Raw genomic sequence first — 16,779 nt, 5'->3', positions numbered from 1 at the left:
GCAAACTGAAACCACGCTGACTGACACAACTAACTGGTAAAAATATTGTGTGGTTAGAGTCTGAATCTAGGTTATCTGGCTAACATGCAATGCCACACTCTTTCCATGTGATATGAAGAATCATTTATTGATTTGAAAACTGTTTTAGTGACTAAGCTGCCCTTGGTAGGACTCTGTTCACTGCTCAGAACTTAGGTAGCATTTCTTTCCCTAATGGCTAATGACAGTGAACATCTTTTCCTGTGCTTATTTGCCTTTTTTAATATTCTTTGATGAAATGACTATTCGAGTCTTTTATCTATTTTTCTAACTGAATTTCTTGTTGATTTACTGTTGAGTACAGAGTTCTGTATGTATTGGGGATGGATACAATGAGTCCTTTATTGTATATATGATTTGAAAATATTTTCTCCCAGTCTATGACTTGTTTTAAAACTGTGGTGTTAATGCCAATGAAGGAACTGTAAAGAAAACCCAGACCCCAGGAAAGGTGTGGAGTCAAAATTGAGTTATCTGGCCATATAGTTAGTTTACCTGAAGACCTTTACCCTCAGAATAGGCAAACTAGAAAAAATACTACACAGCCAAAGAAATAAGTAGCAAGTTGAAAAATGCATCTGAAGACATTGGCCAGGATGTAGCTAAGAGAAACAAAGAGATGGAAAATTTCTTAACTCAGAAGGTTAAACTACATCTAATCAGAATTCTAGGGCTGGGGATATAGCTCAGTTGGTAGAGTGCTTGCCTTGCAAGCACAATGCCCTGGGTTCAATCCCCAGCACCCAAAAAAAAAACAGAATTCTAGGAGGAGAATCTAAAGCTATCTTGTCCAATACAGGGACTAATGGCACATGTAGCTATGTAAATTTAAATTAGTTAAAACTAAATAAAGTTAAAAATTCAGTTCCTCAGTTACACTACCACTTTCAGGTGCTCAGTAGCCACATACACTGGTGGCTTCCATACTGGACAGTGCAGATCACAGAACATTTCCTTCTTTTCGGAGTTTTATTGAACAGTGTTGATCTAGGACATAAACCAAGTCTGAACAAATTTCAGATGACTGGTATCATACAGATCATATTCTCTGGTCATAAACTTTACATTAAAAATCAATAACAGGAACAGTAATTTTTTTAAAAAAAAAGGTCACCTTACATCTGAAATCTTTAAATAAAATTTCTAAATAACTCATTGGTCAAAGAAGTCACTGGGGACATTTAATACATTAATACTGATTGATAAGGAACTTATAGGATGCTACTTAGATGGAAATTTTAGCCTGAAAAGCCTCTGCAAAAAATAACTCTCAAAATTAAGAAGCTAAACAGTCAAATGCAGATGTTATGACAATGAATAAATGAAAAGACAAGGAAAGAAATAAAATGTATAAAACAAAAAAATCAGGTTCAATAAGGAAAAAAGAGCATTTTATGAAAAGACTAATAAAATTGATAAACATCTGGCAAAATTTGCCCATAAACAAAAAGAAGTCCAAAACAAATAATATTTACATTTTAAAAGATAGTAAAAGAAGAATGTGAACAAACATATGCCAATTGATTTTAAAAACCTACATAAATTTTAGAAAAACATAACTTACCAAAAATTGACCAAGAAAAAGTAGAGTTCGAATGCCCTTTTACCAATAAGGGAATGGGATTCATAATGAAAAGTGGAAACTTTAAAGAGCACTATATTGTTTCCCAAGCACATTTTAATAAATATTCAAGGAAACAAGTCATTTCAATCCTTCATAAACTCTTTTCTGAGAAAAGAAAAATAGGAAACACTTCCTAACTAATTTCTTTTATTAATGTATTTTTTAGTTGTAGGTGGGCATAATACCTTCACTTTATTTTTTTTACATGGTGCTGAGGATCAAACCCAGGGCCTCAAGCATGCTTGGTGAGCTATCTACCACTGGGTCACAACCCCAGCTCCCTAACTCATTTCCAATGCTGGCTAATGAAGACATCAACACCAAAGAGACCATGATATATTATATGTCAAATTCACTCATGAACATAGAGCTGAAAATCTTATATAAAATTTATCATATTTAATCCATCAATTAATAAAAATACACTATGATCAAGATCTATCACAGGAACACCAGGGGGACTTACCATTAAACAATTTATTAGTATGATGTACCACATTATCTGATTAAAGGAGTAAAACTATGGTATTATGGTTTAGATATGAGGTGTCCATCAAAGGCTAATGTGTTGGACAATGCAAGAAAGTTTAGAGACAAAATGATTGGGTTATGAGAGCCTTCACCTAATCAGAGCATTAATCCACCTGAGTGGATTAACTGACTGGTAACCATAGACAGGTAGGGTGTGGCTGGAGGAGGTAGGTCACTGGGGATATGCCTTTGGGGTATATATTCTGTCCCTGATGAGCAGAGCTTTCTTTCTCTGCCTCCTGGTGGTCACACCCTGAGCTGCTTTCCTCTACCACCGTACTTTCCCATGATATTCTCCCTCACTTGGGCCCAGAGCAATGTAACCAGTCCACCATAGACTGAGACCTCTGAATCTGTGAGTCCCAAATACATTTTTCCTCCTCTAAAATTGTTCTTGCCAGATCTTTTGATCCCAGTGGTGAAAAAGCTAACTCAAATATATGGGGTCCTCTTAATAGATGCAGATTGTATTTGATAAAATTCAGCATCTAACCTAACAATGATTCTCAGGAAGTCAGCACTGAATAGACTTTTGTCTATTCTATAAAAGCCAATGACCATGAGAATTTGCTATAATTCAACATCTGATTTTTAAAAAGAACTCTGGTAAAGACAGCTATCAAAAACCTACAACAAAAATCATACTTGAGGGGCTGGGGAGATAGCTCAGTCGGTAGAGTGCTTGCCTTGTAAGCACAAGGCCCTGGGTTCGATCCCCAGCACCCAAAAAAAAAAAAAAAATCATACTTGAAGGGTTATCATTACAATAATTTCCTTTGCCAGCTGCAGTAATCCCAGCTACTTAGGAGGCTAAGGCAGAATTCCAAGTTGAAACTACCCTGGGTAACTTAGCAACATCCTGTCTCAAAGAATAAAAAGGGCTGGAGATGTAGATCAGTGGTAGAGTGTCCCTGGGTTCAAAGTCTAGTACTGAAAAAAAAAAAAAAATCATTTCCTTTAAAAAAAGGAGCTAGAAAGAATGCCTGGTACTATTATCCCTACTCAATAGTTCCCCAGACATCCTAGAGTTCAGCAAGACAAGAAAATAAAAATTTGGGGATTAAAAAGATATAAATTATTTGTGGATGATACTTTCAGTCTAGAAACAAATTAAAAATAGAATTAAAAACTACAAATAAATAGATCTAAATATATAAATATAAAAATAATACTAAAATAGAATTAATAATCCTACTACAGAATTAATAGTAAAGTTTCTCAGGTTTGTTCAATATAAGTTTACTATGTAAAAATCAAGTAATATTCCTATTCATTAGTCACAAATATTTATGAATTTAATTTTATTCATAAGTTTAACAAAAGTACTATATTAAATCATAAATATATTCAAAATATTTATGGAATCAGACATGGTGGCACACGTCTGTAATCCCACCAGCTCAGGAGGCTGAGGCAGGAGGATCACAGGTTCAAGGCCTGCCTCAGCAATTTAGCAAGGATCTCAGCAACTTAGCAAGGCCCGGTCTCAAAACACAAAAAGAACAGTAATGTGGTTCAGTGGTTAAGTGCCCCTGGGTTCAATCCCTGGTACCCCTCCAAAAAATATGAGTGTGTGTGTGTGTGTGTGTGTGTGTGTGTGTATGTATGTCCACATGTTTATATATACATATATATTTATGGAGAAAAGTTATAAACCCTTTTGAAAATCATGTTCATATAGATATACCATGTTTGCGAAGTGGAAAACTACATACCTCAAACTTATCTATAAATTCAATACACTTGCAATCAATACGTAAGTGGAATTTTTTGAAGAATGTGAACAATAGGATTCTAAAATTTGCATGGAAAATTAAAGGGCCAAGAATAGCAAAGACATTTTTGAAGAATAAGTGTTTTTTGCAGGGAGAACATAAGTAAGCCCAGAAACAGACTCATGTGTATGTGGAAATTTGCTATAGGGTAGAAGCAGCATTGCAGATCAGTGAGGAAATAGTATTAGGATAATTGATTATCCAAATGGAAAGTAAAATTTGGTCTCTATAACAATACACTGAAATGAATTCTACATTCACATAAATGTGAAAGAAACAACTTGTGACTTTTAGAGGAAGATATAAAAAATATTTAAATTGAGCAAGAAAAAAATTTTAAAGCAGATACCTTTTAATAAAATTATTGGTATGTTTGACACATCAAAATAAAGAACTGTGCGCTGAAAGATATTAGAAAGTGAAAAAGCAAGTCAAAAGGGAGGGAGGATATTTATCAGATAAATTCCCAATTGATAATGAATATCCAGAATAATGAGGAATGCTTACTAATCAATAAGAAATAAGAAGAAAAATCAGATAGGAAAAGTTAATGGGTATTTCATAGAGAAGAAACATGTATGGCCACTCAACAGATGAGAAGATATTCAATAGAAATCAGGGAAAATGAAACCACAAGATACCAATTTATATCAACCAGATAGGTACACATTTAATCACTTTTCTTTTTTTGGACAGCTCTTGCTATGTTGGCCAGGTTGGCCTCAAACAAGATTCTCCTGCCTCAGCCTCCTGAATAGCTGGAATTAAAGGCCTGAGCCACCACACATGGCTCAGACTGACAAACACAAGTCTGGCGATACCAAGGACTGATGGAAAAAAGAACTATGTAAATGGATTCCTCTGGAAAATATTTCAACATTGTCTAATAAACTACACAGTAACCATCCAAGAATTTTACTCCTAAGTGTGGTCCCTAAAGAAACACTTGCATACAAACATGAAGCATTTAGTTGTTGTTTGTTTAAAACAAGAAGCTGTTGAAGCAAGGAGCTGGTCCAAAAGTTCCTTCACTCAAATAAATTGTGATATATAACTACAATGAAATACCATACAGTAGTGAAAATTAAGGAACCACAGCCATATCCTCAACACTGAAAAGATTCTCACCTCAGTTCTTTCAAAATGATGGATTTTCATAATGCTCAGCTTTACTCTTAGTTTGAACTCAGTTTTGTGCCTTGCTCTGTATTTCAAGTTGTGTAACAACTGTCGATGGAAACTGGGCTCTGAATCACGGGAGAGAAAGAGGCCTAATTGAGTCATGCCTAGGACACTTATAAAATGTTTTGGCACAAACCCACAATGCCAGGCTACTTCTCAGATTTTCCAGAGACCACTTGCTTCTCCCTCCTCCCTTCACATTTTTCCCGGTTAGAGTTCCACCTCCTGTCTTCACGTTCTTGATAAGCGTTCGGTGGCACTACGTTCCCCAAGGCCGGCCAATCTCTGATCAAACAACATCCTGGGCCGCCCACCTCCTACCCCTTTTCACCCGCTCAGGTTCTCTAAAACCACGACCGTGACTGAGTGGGGCTGGATTCCTCTTCAATGCACCCTGGCTCCCTGAGCAAAATTTTCAACTCTGCATAGCCAATCGCTGCATCGGTCCGCGCAACCTGGGACCCTGAGCCATGAAATCCTCGAGTGACTTATTTCAGCAAAATCAAAGACGACAACAATAAGAGACTGCAAGCAACTTTCAGCTCAGCGCTTCACTCCCGTCCGCGGTTCCCGTCCGACCGGCAGCCCGGCGCAGCCTCGGTCCTCGCTCTGACGTCACGAGCGCGCCCGGAAGTGACCGTCAGACTTGAGACGTCACTCGGTTGCGCCGAGCAAGGTCGCTGCTTACCAGTTGCTGGGAGGAGGCTAAAGGGGAGTTCCTGGGTCAGGATCATGCCTCACAGGGAGCGCTTTCCTGGGCAGCAGCGGCCGGTGGGCTTGGGATGAAAGAAGCAAGGCAGATGCAAAATCTGGAGAGCACGGGGGCCGGGCGGTCAGTCAGCACCCAGACTGGCAGCATGACCGGTGAGTGCCGGGGTCCCTGCTTCTGCCTTTGGCTTTGCCTTGTGTGCCTACCCGGGTTGACCTCCGGGTTCCCTGCCTTCCGTTCCTCGCTCCTCGATGTCTCATCCCGTCTGGATCGGCCGTTCGGGCTTTTCAAGTCGCGCTCATTTCCCGCGTCCCGCCTGGTATTCCTGAAGGACCAAGAGCTAGGATCCCCGGGGTTGAAAAGCCTGAAAGTTCCCTGAATGGCGCTTTTGTCCGGATTTCCAAATTGGCCGCGCGCGACGCTCTCCCATCTATGCATTGTTAGTGCCGTGTTCTGATCACTGCTCTTGAAGCAACCCCTCATCACTGCCCCAGAGAGCAGCTCGCTCCACAGCATCAGATGCAAGGACCTGCCCCAACTTTCTTTGGATTGTTTCCATAGCTACGTGTATCTGTTGTATTACTTATTTCTGCCAGGTGAGGGCTGAAGAGAGTGGGTCCAACTTTGGAAAGTCAGGTTGTAGCGACTCCTGCTAAAAAAGCACTGATTCTTTTGTCCGCTAATCCATTTCCTCTGACCCCTGCTAAAGCTGCTAAGCTAATGCTGCAGTAGCCAAGTGGCTTTAAGCTTTGTTCCTATTTTCATCGTTAGTAAAATTCTGAAGTGTTTGCCCTCTCCTTTGTAGGTCAAATACCAAGACTTTCTAAAGTCAACCTTTTCACTCTGCTCAGTCTCTGGATGGAGCTCTTCCCAGGAGTAGAAGCCCAAAAGCAAAAATCTCAGGTATAATTTGTTTCTGTAGATAGTTTTTACCCTTAGAAAAGTGGCCGTCTAAAATTGGATTTTATTGCTCCAGTTACTGTCACGCTTGAAACCAAACTCTCAGTGAGCCTTTAAAACTTGAGAAATACCTTTATGGTAGTTTGATACTTGTAACACAGTGGAAATATCTCATCTTTCCAATCTAAAAACAAAATACTCTCTCAGACTGTGACTTATTTATCAGATAATGGTATTATGTGTTGATTTTATCAATATTTTGTCTGTAATACATAAATTACCACCCAATAATATCCTGTTAGTGGTTTTATCTAGTTTTCTAGCAAACTGTGGATTACTTGAAGATGGAGACCGTGTCTTAGTAGTTAATCTGTTAATGCATAGTTTCTCGTTCCATATACGTCTCTTTTTTGGGTCTTGAGAAATGAACAAAGCAAGATAGGAATATATAGTAAGAATAATCATAAAAGCCAATATTTTGGAAGTTCCTACGTCCTACATCTTTCCTTTCTCCTTCCCTTGGGACAACAAGGTTCTAGATTCTCATCATTTGCCTCCATGCTCCGAGTGGCATGGTGATAGGTTCACACCATTTTGTTTTGGTAATTTTTGGTGTTTAGTATTGTCATTAATTTTTTTAGGGGGCCAAAACCAACTTATAAAAAGCAGTATTAGGTTAAGTTAAACATTTTAAGAGCTTTTACGAAGCAGTTAAAAAAGGCAGGGTGAGAAGGGGATTGATTGCCTGTGGCTTCTCATCATTCTAAAAACCCCACTGTTAACATTTTGATACTTTCCTTCCAATCTTTTTTTAAGCATAAGATTCTTTTCTACTCTTATAAAATTGTGATTATATTCTACATTGAGGTTTCCATCTTGCCAAAATTCTGCTGAAAGGTTGCTCTAGATGTTTTTACAGGAAGATTTTGTAAATACTTAAATTTCTACTTTACTTTTAAGAGGCCATCAACGCCACCTTTTTATTTTTTGTTTTGTTTGCCTTCTTTATTGTGACTGAAGTTGTGTGGTTAGTGCTGGAGATAAAAAGAAGAAAGGATATTGTCCTTATTTTCTAATGTGGAGAAAACCAGGCATTTAAATATTAAGATACACAGTTATATGATGGAGTCAAGTACAAAGTATAAGCAAAGATGCTATCAAGGTTGAGAACCAGGCAATACATGGGGAAGTGCAGGAAGGATTCCACAAGGAAGATAGGATTTGCGCTGAGACATAAAGAATGAGTAGGCATTTGCCCAAACCAGAGGTTTCCATGGGGGTAAGCTTGGAGGAATGAATTTGTGGTCCTCAGGCCTGAGGGTGAAGTTGGGTGCAGGGATGAGACTATAAATAAGCTTGGAAAGGTAGTTGGGAATCATGTTAAAAATGTATGCCTTGGGGCTGGGGTTGTAGCTTAATGGTAGAACACTTGCCTAGCATGTGTGAGGCACTGGATTTGATCCTCAGCACCACATAAAAATAAATAAATAAATAAAATAAGGTATTGTGTCCATCTACAACAACAACAACAAATTTTTTTTAAATGTATGCCTTGCAGAGGAGTTTAGATTTTATTCTGTCAGTATCAGGATTGTATTTAGGAATTTTAATAGGAAGTAAGGAAATTCATTTCCCATGATAAAATGGTACTTCTTCCCCCATTCCTATGTGAAATATTATATAAATAGTAAAACATTATATACAATGTTATACATTGTTATTCCCTATTTCTCAACACCACCCAATACCCACCCTGACCCCAGATTTTATTGATGGTTTTGAGAAAGCTCTTCATTTCCTTCATGAAATTGGAAGTTCCTTTATTTTTTTGACTTGTTAATAGCTTAATATTATTTTATAGATGTAGAAGATTCCCATACTGTTTTGAATCTTTTTTTCAAATAAAATTTATATTAAAGAGCCACTATTGGGGCTGGGGATATAGCTCAGTTGGTAGAGTGCTTGCCTTTCAAGCCCAAGGCCCTGGGTTTAATCCCCAGCGCCATAAAAAAAAAAGAAAAAAAAAAAAAAAAAAAAGGAGCCACTGTATTAGAAGCAAATGTTTACAGAGATTTTAAGACTTTAAAAGGCACATTTTAGCTGATTGCAATGGCACACACCTGCAATCCCAGCAACTCAGGAAGACTTGAGTCAAGTTTGATTGCAAGTTCAAGGCCAGCCTCAGCAACTTAGGAAGGCACTATCTTAAGATTAAAAAAGGGCTGAGGATGCAGCTCAGTGTTAGAATCTCCCTGGGTTCAATCCCCTGTACTGCCCCCCCCCCCACCAAAAAAAGTACATTTTAAAAGCTGGGCTTGTTAGAGATTGAACAGTGATTTTAAAGAAGCTTTTTTTAAAAATGCAGATTTAATTTCACACACATACCCAAAAAATATATCCTGTGCTAAAATTAAGTTATTTTTAAACAAACAAGTATAAGTTATATTAAATTAGTGAATAATGATATTTACATTTATATTAGGAAGGAAGTCATTGGCCAACTAATTACCAAACTTTGTTTGCAAATAATGTACGCTCTACCATTTCCTCATATTTTATGGAGAAAGCTATGAAGCCTGAGACAATACTGAGACTTTCAGTTAGCATTTTGATAAAAATAGTGATAACTTAATTAGTAAATTTCAGAGTTAAGGAACTTCATTAGTAACAGGGTTTATATTATTTAACAAAGATCATATTTTTATTTCCATGTTTCCACAAGTCATGACTCAGTTTTCCTGACATCTTGTTCCTTCATCTGTACCACAGGAGTTTTTTAAAGGAAAAAAATGAACAATAAAAAAAAAAAAAAAGAAATGAGTCTTTTGTTTTAACTATTTTATTTGGAATCTTGTTTAGAAAACTGACTCATACACATAATCTACTTAAGGTTTTTTTTTTTTCAAGTAGTGCTAGGGATTGAACCGATGGCCTTATGCTTGCAAGGCAAGCTCTCTACCAACTGAGCTATATCCCCAGCCCCTAAGGTTTTTAAATAGAAAGTTAGACATAGGAATGAGTACAAAGGGCATTGGCATCAAACAAAACAAAGAAAACCCATGCCTTAGGAATTCCAGGTGACCTGAAATAGGGTTGCTTTGAACACTGGGACGGTCATCACTCTCACATCCTCATTCTGCCCCTGCCCTGTGACTCTTCACTGCATTAGTGTCTTCCCAGCTGTGCTCCAACACTTGTGTCTCCTTAACCCACAGCTGTCAAACCACTCTCTTGGGGTGGCTTCCACTTCTATTCCTTGCCTAGAGGCCCAGGGACTTACAGGTACTTGGACTAGGACATCCTCAGGATTACTCTAGCAGTGATGGTTTGGGTTATAAAAAAAGCTTTTTTATGTTAGCTAGGGAACTTGACTATGGTTTTTAACATTATTTATTTAAGAAAATGTGTGTTAAATTTCAGAAAAGCAAATTTACCAAATGTTTAGAAAAATCATTTGTGTTGTTGTCAACTGTGTAATGTCAGTAAAGCAGAAGTGTATAATAATTTCCTTAGTTCTGATGTCATGGCCATTGCAAAACTGACAGTGTAGAGAAGGAATAAAATGAAAAGGAGTACATTGTGCTCAACTCTTATTAATTTTTTTATTGTACAAACATAAACTTAAGTCTCAGTCTACATATGAAATATAAAAAAAATTTCTAAATCATACTTTTTTTTTTTTTTTTTTGTACTGGAAATTGAACCCAAGGACGCTTTACCACTGAGCTACACCCCCAGTCCTTTTTATTTTTTATTTTAAGACAGGGTTTCACTGAATTGCTGAGACTGGTCTTATATTTGTGATCCTCTGGCTTCAGCCTCCCATGTTGCTGGTATTACAGGCACATGCCACCATGCACAGCAGAAAATCATAATATTGAAACAATAGGAATATACCAGGAGTTTATATATAGTGTATGTTGCCATCATATTTATACTTGTAGAAATTTATTCTTTAAAATGACACCAAGTTTTGTGCCTGATATTATTTATTTATTTATTTTTGGTACTGGGGATTGAATACAGGATCCCTGAACCACTGAGCCACATTCCTTTTGAATTTTTTATTTTGAGGCAGGATCTCCCTAAGTAGCTCAGGGCATCTATAAGTTGCTGAGTCTGGCTTTGAACCTGCAATCCTCCTGCCTTAGCTTTCTGAGCTGCTGGGATTATAGGTGTGGGCCGCCACAACCAGCACACCTGATACTTCTTAAATAATGACCATTTTCAGAGTGTTTGATTTCTACTCCATAATTAAAAAAAAAATATTTTGTAAGAACTATTGAGAGGAAAAACAAGGTATTCTTTAAGCTAAAATAATATTATTTGACCTAAATTCTGTATTCTGCTTTTCCCATACTGAGTAAGTTATAGAAGCTCCAAGATGCAATTTGACATGTGATTGTATTAGAAATACTGTTTTTGACATTTCTACCAGCCTTTTGTCTTTTTAAAAGTGGAGTTACCAAAGTAATATATGCTCATTATTTATAAAATGTGCAGAAGAAAAAAATTTCTCACAATTTTACTACTTAAAGACTACTAACATTTTTATTGCTTCTCAATCTTTTTCCTTTACTCACTTGAAATCAATGAATTCTGGGGTCTTCTTTTTTCATTTAATGTAGGAAAATATGCTGTAATACTGCATTGTAGCAGCAACTTAGTTTAGTATTTTAAGGGTAGCCAAGGCTTTTGTAGCCAACACACCTGGGTCCAAATCCTGACTTCATCTCATGCTAGTTGTGTAACTTTGGATAAGCTGCTTTACTTTTCTCATCTATAAAATGGTACTTAATACATACTATATGGGGTTTTTATGGGCAATGATTGAGATAGTTCATTCTTGGTAGTGCAATGTAAAGTTCGTAGTGCTGTTATATATTATGTACTATATGTTTTTTATTATGGTTTCGATCAATTGCATAACAGTTGTAAATTTTTCCAGCTTTAGTATATTATTAACTTACAACCATTTCCAAACACAACTGACATCTGAGCTTTTCTGTGTTGTCAAATATTTATACCTTATGGGTATGCCTCAAGAATTGTTTAGCAAGGTACACATTGAGTATAAAAACTAAGAATTCTGGGCTGTGATTGTGGCTCAGTGGTAGAGTGCTTGCCTAGCATGTGTGAAGTACTGGGTTCAATCCTCAGCACCACATAAAAAGTAAATAAAATAAAGGCACTGTGTTCACCTACACAGCTAAAAATTGTTTTAAAATACCAGAAGTACAACATCACTTTAAAAAAAAAAAAAAAACAAAACTAAGACCTTTTAAGAGTCCAGTCCAAATTAATAAGTGACTGGAAGAGAGAGTAATTGTTATGGGGGGGGGACACAATTAAAAATTATGGAGTAGAGGACTGGGGCTGTAGCTCAGGGGCAGAGCACTTTCCTAGCATGTGTGAGTCACTGGGTTCGATTCTCAGCACCACGTAAAAAAATAAAGACATTCTGTCCATCTGCAACTACAAAATATGTTTTTTTAAATTATGGAGTAGAAATCAAACACTCTGAAAATGGTCATTATTTAAAAATAATTATTTCTCCTACTGGTTCATAATTTTTCATTTGGTTCAACTTAGACTTATCTAAATTACTGAAGATTACCTTAAGTATAAGAATTAGCATGATATGGGGCTTCACTTTTCTTATTTAGTCATTGTCCTGTATTTATGCCCATCTCTTTGTAAGAAGAAATATGTCCATTATGATATTAGTGGAGCTGAATATGGATGGCATGTTAGCAGAACAAGAGCTAGGTGTTAAGGCAGATTGAACCCAGGGTGTTCTACCACTGAGCTACATTCCTAGCTCTTTCATTTATTAGGTACTAGGATCGAACCCAGAGACATTTAACCACTAAGCTACATCCCCAGCCCTTTATTTTATTTTATTTAGAGACAGGGTCTCGCTGAGTTGCTTAAGACCTCACTAAGTTGCTGAGGCTGGCTTTGAGGTGGAGATCCTCCTGCCTTAACCTCTCAAGCTGCAAGATTACAAGCGTTTGCCACTCTTCCCTGCCCATAGCACTTTTTATATTTTATTTTGAGATAAGTCTCACTAGGTTGCCCAGGCTGACCTTGAACTTGTGATCTTCCTGCCTCAGTCTGAGATTATAGGTGGTATGCCACCACAACCAGAAGGACATTTTGTTTTTATAGACCTCTTGGAATTGTTCCATTTCTGTCAACTAGTACTTGTTTCATAATTTCCCCCAATTTGTTAACTATCCCATGTACTTTGTGACTCACTAAGTTCTATATCATCTTATCTTGATTGACTACTCAGTAGTCACTTTCCTTGTTCATAAATCATAAGTTCTATGAGGGTTGCATCCTTAGCAACTAGGTCTATGGTTGACCTTTATCAAAGGTCTTTGACTCCTGCCTCAAAACTTTCTTTCACCTTTGGATTTCACTTTTAGAGGAGACTTATGGACATTCCTATATCAGGTTTTTATTGCTGCTGTACTGAATTACCACAAAGTTGAGAACTAAAACAAAAATTTTGTATAGTTCTGGAGGTCAGAAGTCCAAGATGGGTCTCATTGTAAAATCAAAATGTCAGCAGGGCTGACTCCTTCTGGAGGCTCTAGTCTCAATGAACCATTGCCTTTTCTAGCTTTGGAGACTAAAAATATTCCTTGGCCCATGGCCCCTTCCATCCTCAAAATGAGCATTGACCCGTTGAGTCTTTCTCAGGTTGTATCACTCTGCCTTCCTGCCAGCCTCTTTTGCCTTTTAAGACCCTTCAATAACATTGGCCAATGGACTGGGATTGTGGCTCAGTGGTAGAGCGCTTAACTAGCATGTGTGAGGCATGGGTTTGATGCTCAGCACCACATAAAAATAAAAAATAAAATAAAATACAGGCATTATGTTCATCTAAAACTTAAGTAAATATTTTTTAAAAAATGGGACTTACAGGATAATCTCCCCATCTCATGGTAAATGATTAGCAGGTTTTATTACATCTAAAATAAAACCTTAATTCCCTTTACCACAAAACAACATAGTTACAGGCTCCAGGGACTGGGACAAAAGATCTTTGGGGGCCATTATTCTGCCTACTGTAGTCCATATATAATACCTTTGCTACATATTTCCTTGTCTTCTCAACTCCAATGACTTACCTGTATTCCAATTTAGTCATTCATAGCCATGGGCTGCCCTTTGAACTTTTCTATTGCTCAAAACTGCCCACATTCTGAGATCTTAAACTATAGAACTTTCTTTTTTTCTAATCACAGTTTCCAATATTATAGAAAAATACCCAGTGGCAAGATTATATAGGCCTTATTTATTACATTAATTATTGTCTGAATTTGATCCTGAACAGAGTGAGAAGTCAGTGCAGAGTTTCATCAAAGACAAAAAAAAAGAAAAAATGAATGGGCTAAAGTCAAGGAAACTAGCCTTTAAATATGGAAATGTTGAATTAATCATGTTAATCTTTTGCCCCTTAATCTGATTTTAATTAGGAAAATGAAGAGGACAGATGTGGACCCTTAGGAGATAATGAAGAGATGACCAGAGAATCTACAGACAAAAAACAGGTAAATCATTTAAATCATTACCATTTTTTTTTAATGTCCATAATAACAAAACAAAAGGAATAGTATAAAGAAGGATAAAAGACCCTCTTACACCCATGTTCACCATTCCCACTTCCAAGGGGGTTTCTTAATACTCTTCTGAAAATATGTGCATTTACAAACCTATATGTCTCACCTATTTTAAAAAAGTCAAATGGGAGTAATTTGTGATATGCTTCTATATCTTGACTTTTTTAAATTTTCAAATGTAACTCTTGACACCATCTAACATTAATTCATGTAACTATGTTGAGAGACATTCTTCTGTGGTTCTCTCAAGCGCCTATATATCTTGGCTGTTGCCAAAAATGCAGGGCACCAATTACTCTTTACCTAGGTCATTTCTTATAGTTATGTTTGCAGCAAGCAACCTTGAGGGTTTAGGTAATGTCTCTCTCTGGGACAAAGAGCAGATTGGGTTACTGTTGGCTGTGAAACATCAGAATCCCCAAGCTCAGTGTTCCCTCCCATAACACAAACTACTATGTGTCCAGGCAACCATCTGCATCACCTCCCGTGGGACTTGAGGTACTGTCACAAGGTATTGTCACAAATAAGATGCTCATACTGCTGTGTTGTGAATAGTAAATTCCTTTGTTTCTGACCCAAGAGTTTCATGTCTTCTCAGAATGTTTATGAAAGAATAACAGGTTAACATATTTAGTTGGTAAGCAGGTTAAAATCAACAGCCAGACCTGAAACATAAATCTTGTTTGTTCTAATATTGCATAGTATTTCCTTGTTACTTTATCTGTTAAGTTTTCCAAAGATTCTGATTCATTGGTGTGGAATAGAGATTAAGTATGTATATTGCTGAAAAGAATTACTTGGATGACTCTTATGTACATTCCTGATAAGATTTCCCGATTTGTTCTGTGAGTCTCTAAAATGCCCAACAAGAATGTAGAAGTAATTTATCTCAGAATATTTAGATGTTTAAGAAACATAAAGGAAAAAATAGTCAATCACCATTTAAGTAAATGTACTAGTTTATATACAAAACAGACTGTCCTCTTTTGCCCATATTTTAATGTGAAACTCTGTGACTAGGATTACATAGACGACTTGCCAAGATGTTAGTGAAGTGAAGCAAAATCAAGATCCAGAACAGTGATTCACTGAAAAGATTCAGTCTTCTGGGAGTTGCAGTAAGTGGAAGTGCCCAAATGGAATGCAACTTAGGCTTTTATTTGTTTTGTTTTTGTTGAGTTTGGGATGAAAAATTTTTTGTCTCAAACTTTGAATATTTTGGTCTTAACAAGAAGCAAAAATGAAATATATATTTATTTCTCCCCAAGGTGAAAAGGACTCTAGACCAAAAAAAAGTGATAAACTTGGCCTAAAAGATTGTTCTAATAAAAAATAAGCTGATGAATATATTCCCTTTTTTTAAGTAACAGTTTTGTGGTCAGACTTTCTGGTTTTTTTTTCTGTCGTCTTAACTACTTGACAATTTAAAGTTAACATCATTCAATTCAGTTGCAGCCACTTCCACTGATCATGTTGATTTGGTTTAACAACATGGGCTCTAATACAAAGAATTGGGGAGGTGGACAGTTCTGGGGCATTTTACCACTGAACTACATCCCCAGCCCTTGATATTTTTTGAGACAGAATCTCACTAAGTTGCTGAGGCTGGCTTTGAATTTGTGAATCTCCTTTCTCAGCCTCCAAAGTAGCTGGAATTATAGGCGTGGGCCACATGCCCAGCTAGTACTAAGATTTTTTTGATAAGTTGTTTTCTAAAGTGACCAATTTTTAAACAAACTTGATGGAAACATTCAGAAGTAGATGATAACATACGTTGTATTTGAGAAACATAAAATTCTAAAATAATATGGAAAGAGTTCACATATTCAAGGTAAATTTGCAGCTCATTTTAAAAACTAATACAGACAAGTCTTTCATATTTTAGGTATATTCTTAGATATATGTTTTAAAAAGGCAAGATATTTTGTATTCCTTTGAAATGTCTTTGTAGTTTAGGAGATGGTTGGTTAACTCAGAAAGGGGTTTCCATGAAATCTCTATTCCTTCTTTTTAGGCATTTCACAAAGTATCCTTCATAGTTCCAAACATTAAACTGACACTTGACTATTTTATTTTATAGTACTTTGGTCTTATCCTTAAAGTTATTTCAAATATGTTCTGATAAGGAATCTATATAGAGTAAAATCCTTTTGGAAGGTGAGGAATAAGTGATACCCTGTCCTCAGCCCAAGTTCCCCTCATGTCATAACTACAGTCCCAAACCCAAGGATCAAGTTTACATTCCTTACTATAGGGTTCTTTTGTTTTTCTGTGAAAACAACATAGACTATTTTGTGCCTTAGTTAGAACTGATTTTGTTTTTTTACTTTATTCATTTTATCTGATTTTTTTTTTCCTTAGCACTTTTGGGGATTGAACCCAGAG

At 36.7% G+C, this 16,779-nt stretch overlaps 1 protein-coding gene across 10 annotated transcripts in view; it reads left to right on the top strand.

Moving 5' to 3' along the window:
- The first annotated feature begins 5,487 nt into the window (after positions 1-5,487).
- Cdadc1 (cytidine and dCMP deaminase domain containing 1) overlaps positions 5,488-16,779 on the top strand; it is a 49,773-nt gene continuing 38,481 nt past the window's right edge. For 3 of the 10 annotated variants that reach the window (XR_007108720.1, XR_007108721.1, XM_047552473.1), the window contains exons 1-3: positions 5,499-6,015; positions 6,666-6,763; positions 14,251-14,325. Coding sequence is in view for 7 of the 10 variants with exons in the window: in XM_047552473.1 (XP_047408429.1) it covers positions 5,934-6,015; positions 6,666-6,763; positions 14,251-14,325 (255 nt within the window). In the remaining 3 variants the exon portion in view is untranslated. Of the gene's footprint in view, positions 6,016-6,665; positions 6,764-14,250; positions 14,326-15,414; positions 15,513-16,779 lie in introns of those variants that run through there. The other 7 variants (XM_047552471.1, XM_047552470.1, XM_047552468.1 and 4 more) reach the window with 6 other exon arrangements.

Source organism: Sciurus carolinensis, chromosome 5 (assembly GCF_902686445.1).
Source record: "Sciurus carolinensis chromosome 5, mSciCar1.2, whole genome shotgun sequence".
NCBI classification, from domain to species: domain Eukaryota; kingdom Metazoa; phylum Chordata; class Mammalia; order Rodentia; family Sciuridae; genus Sciurus; species Sciurus carolinensis.
Note: the sequence above shows the minus strand (reverse complement) of the source record. Positions and strands in the feature narration are given on the sequence as shown.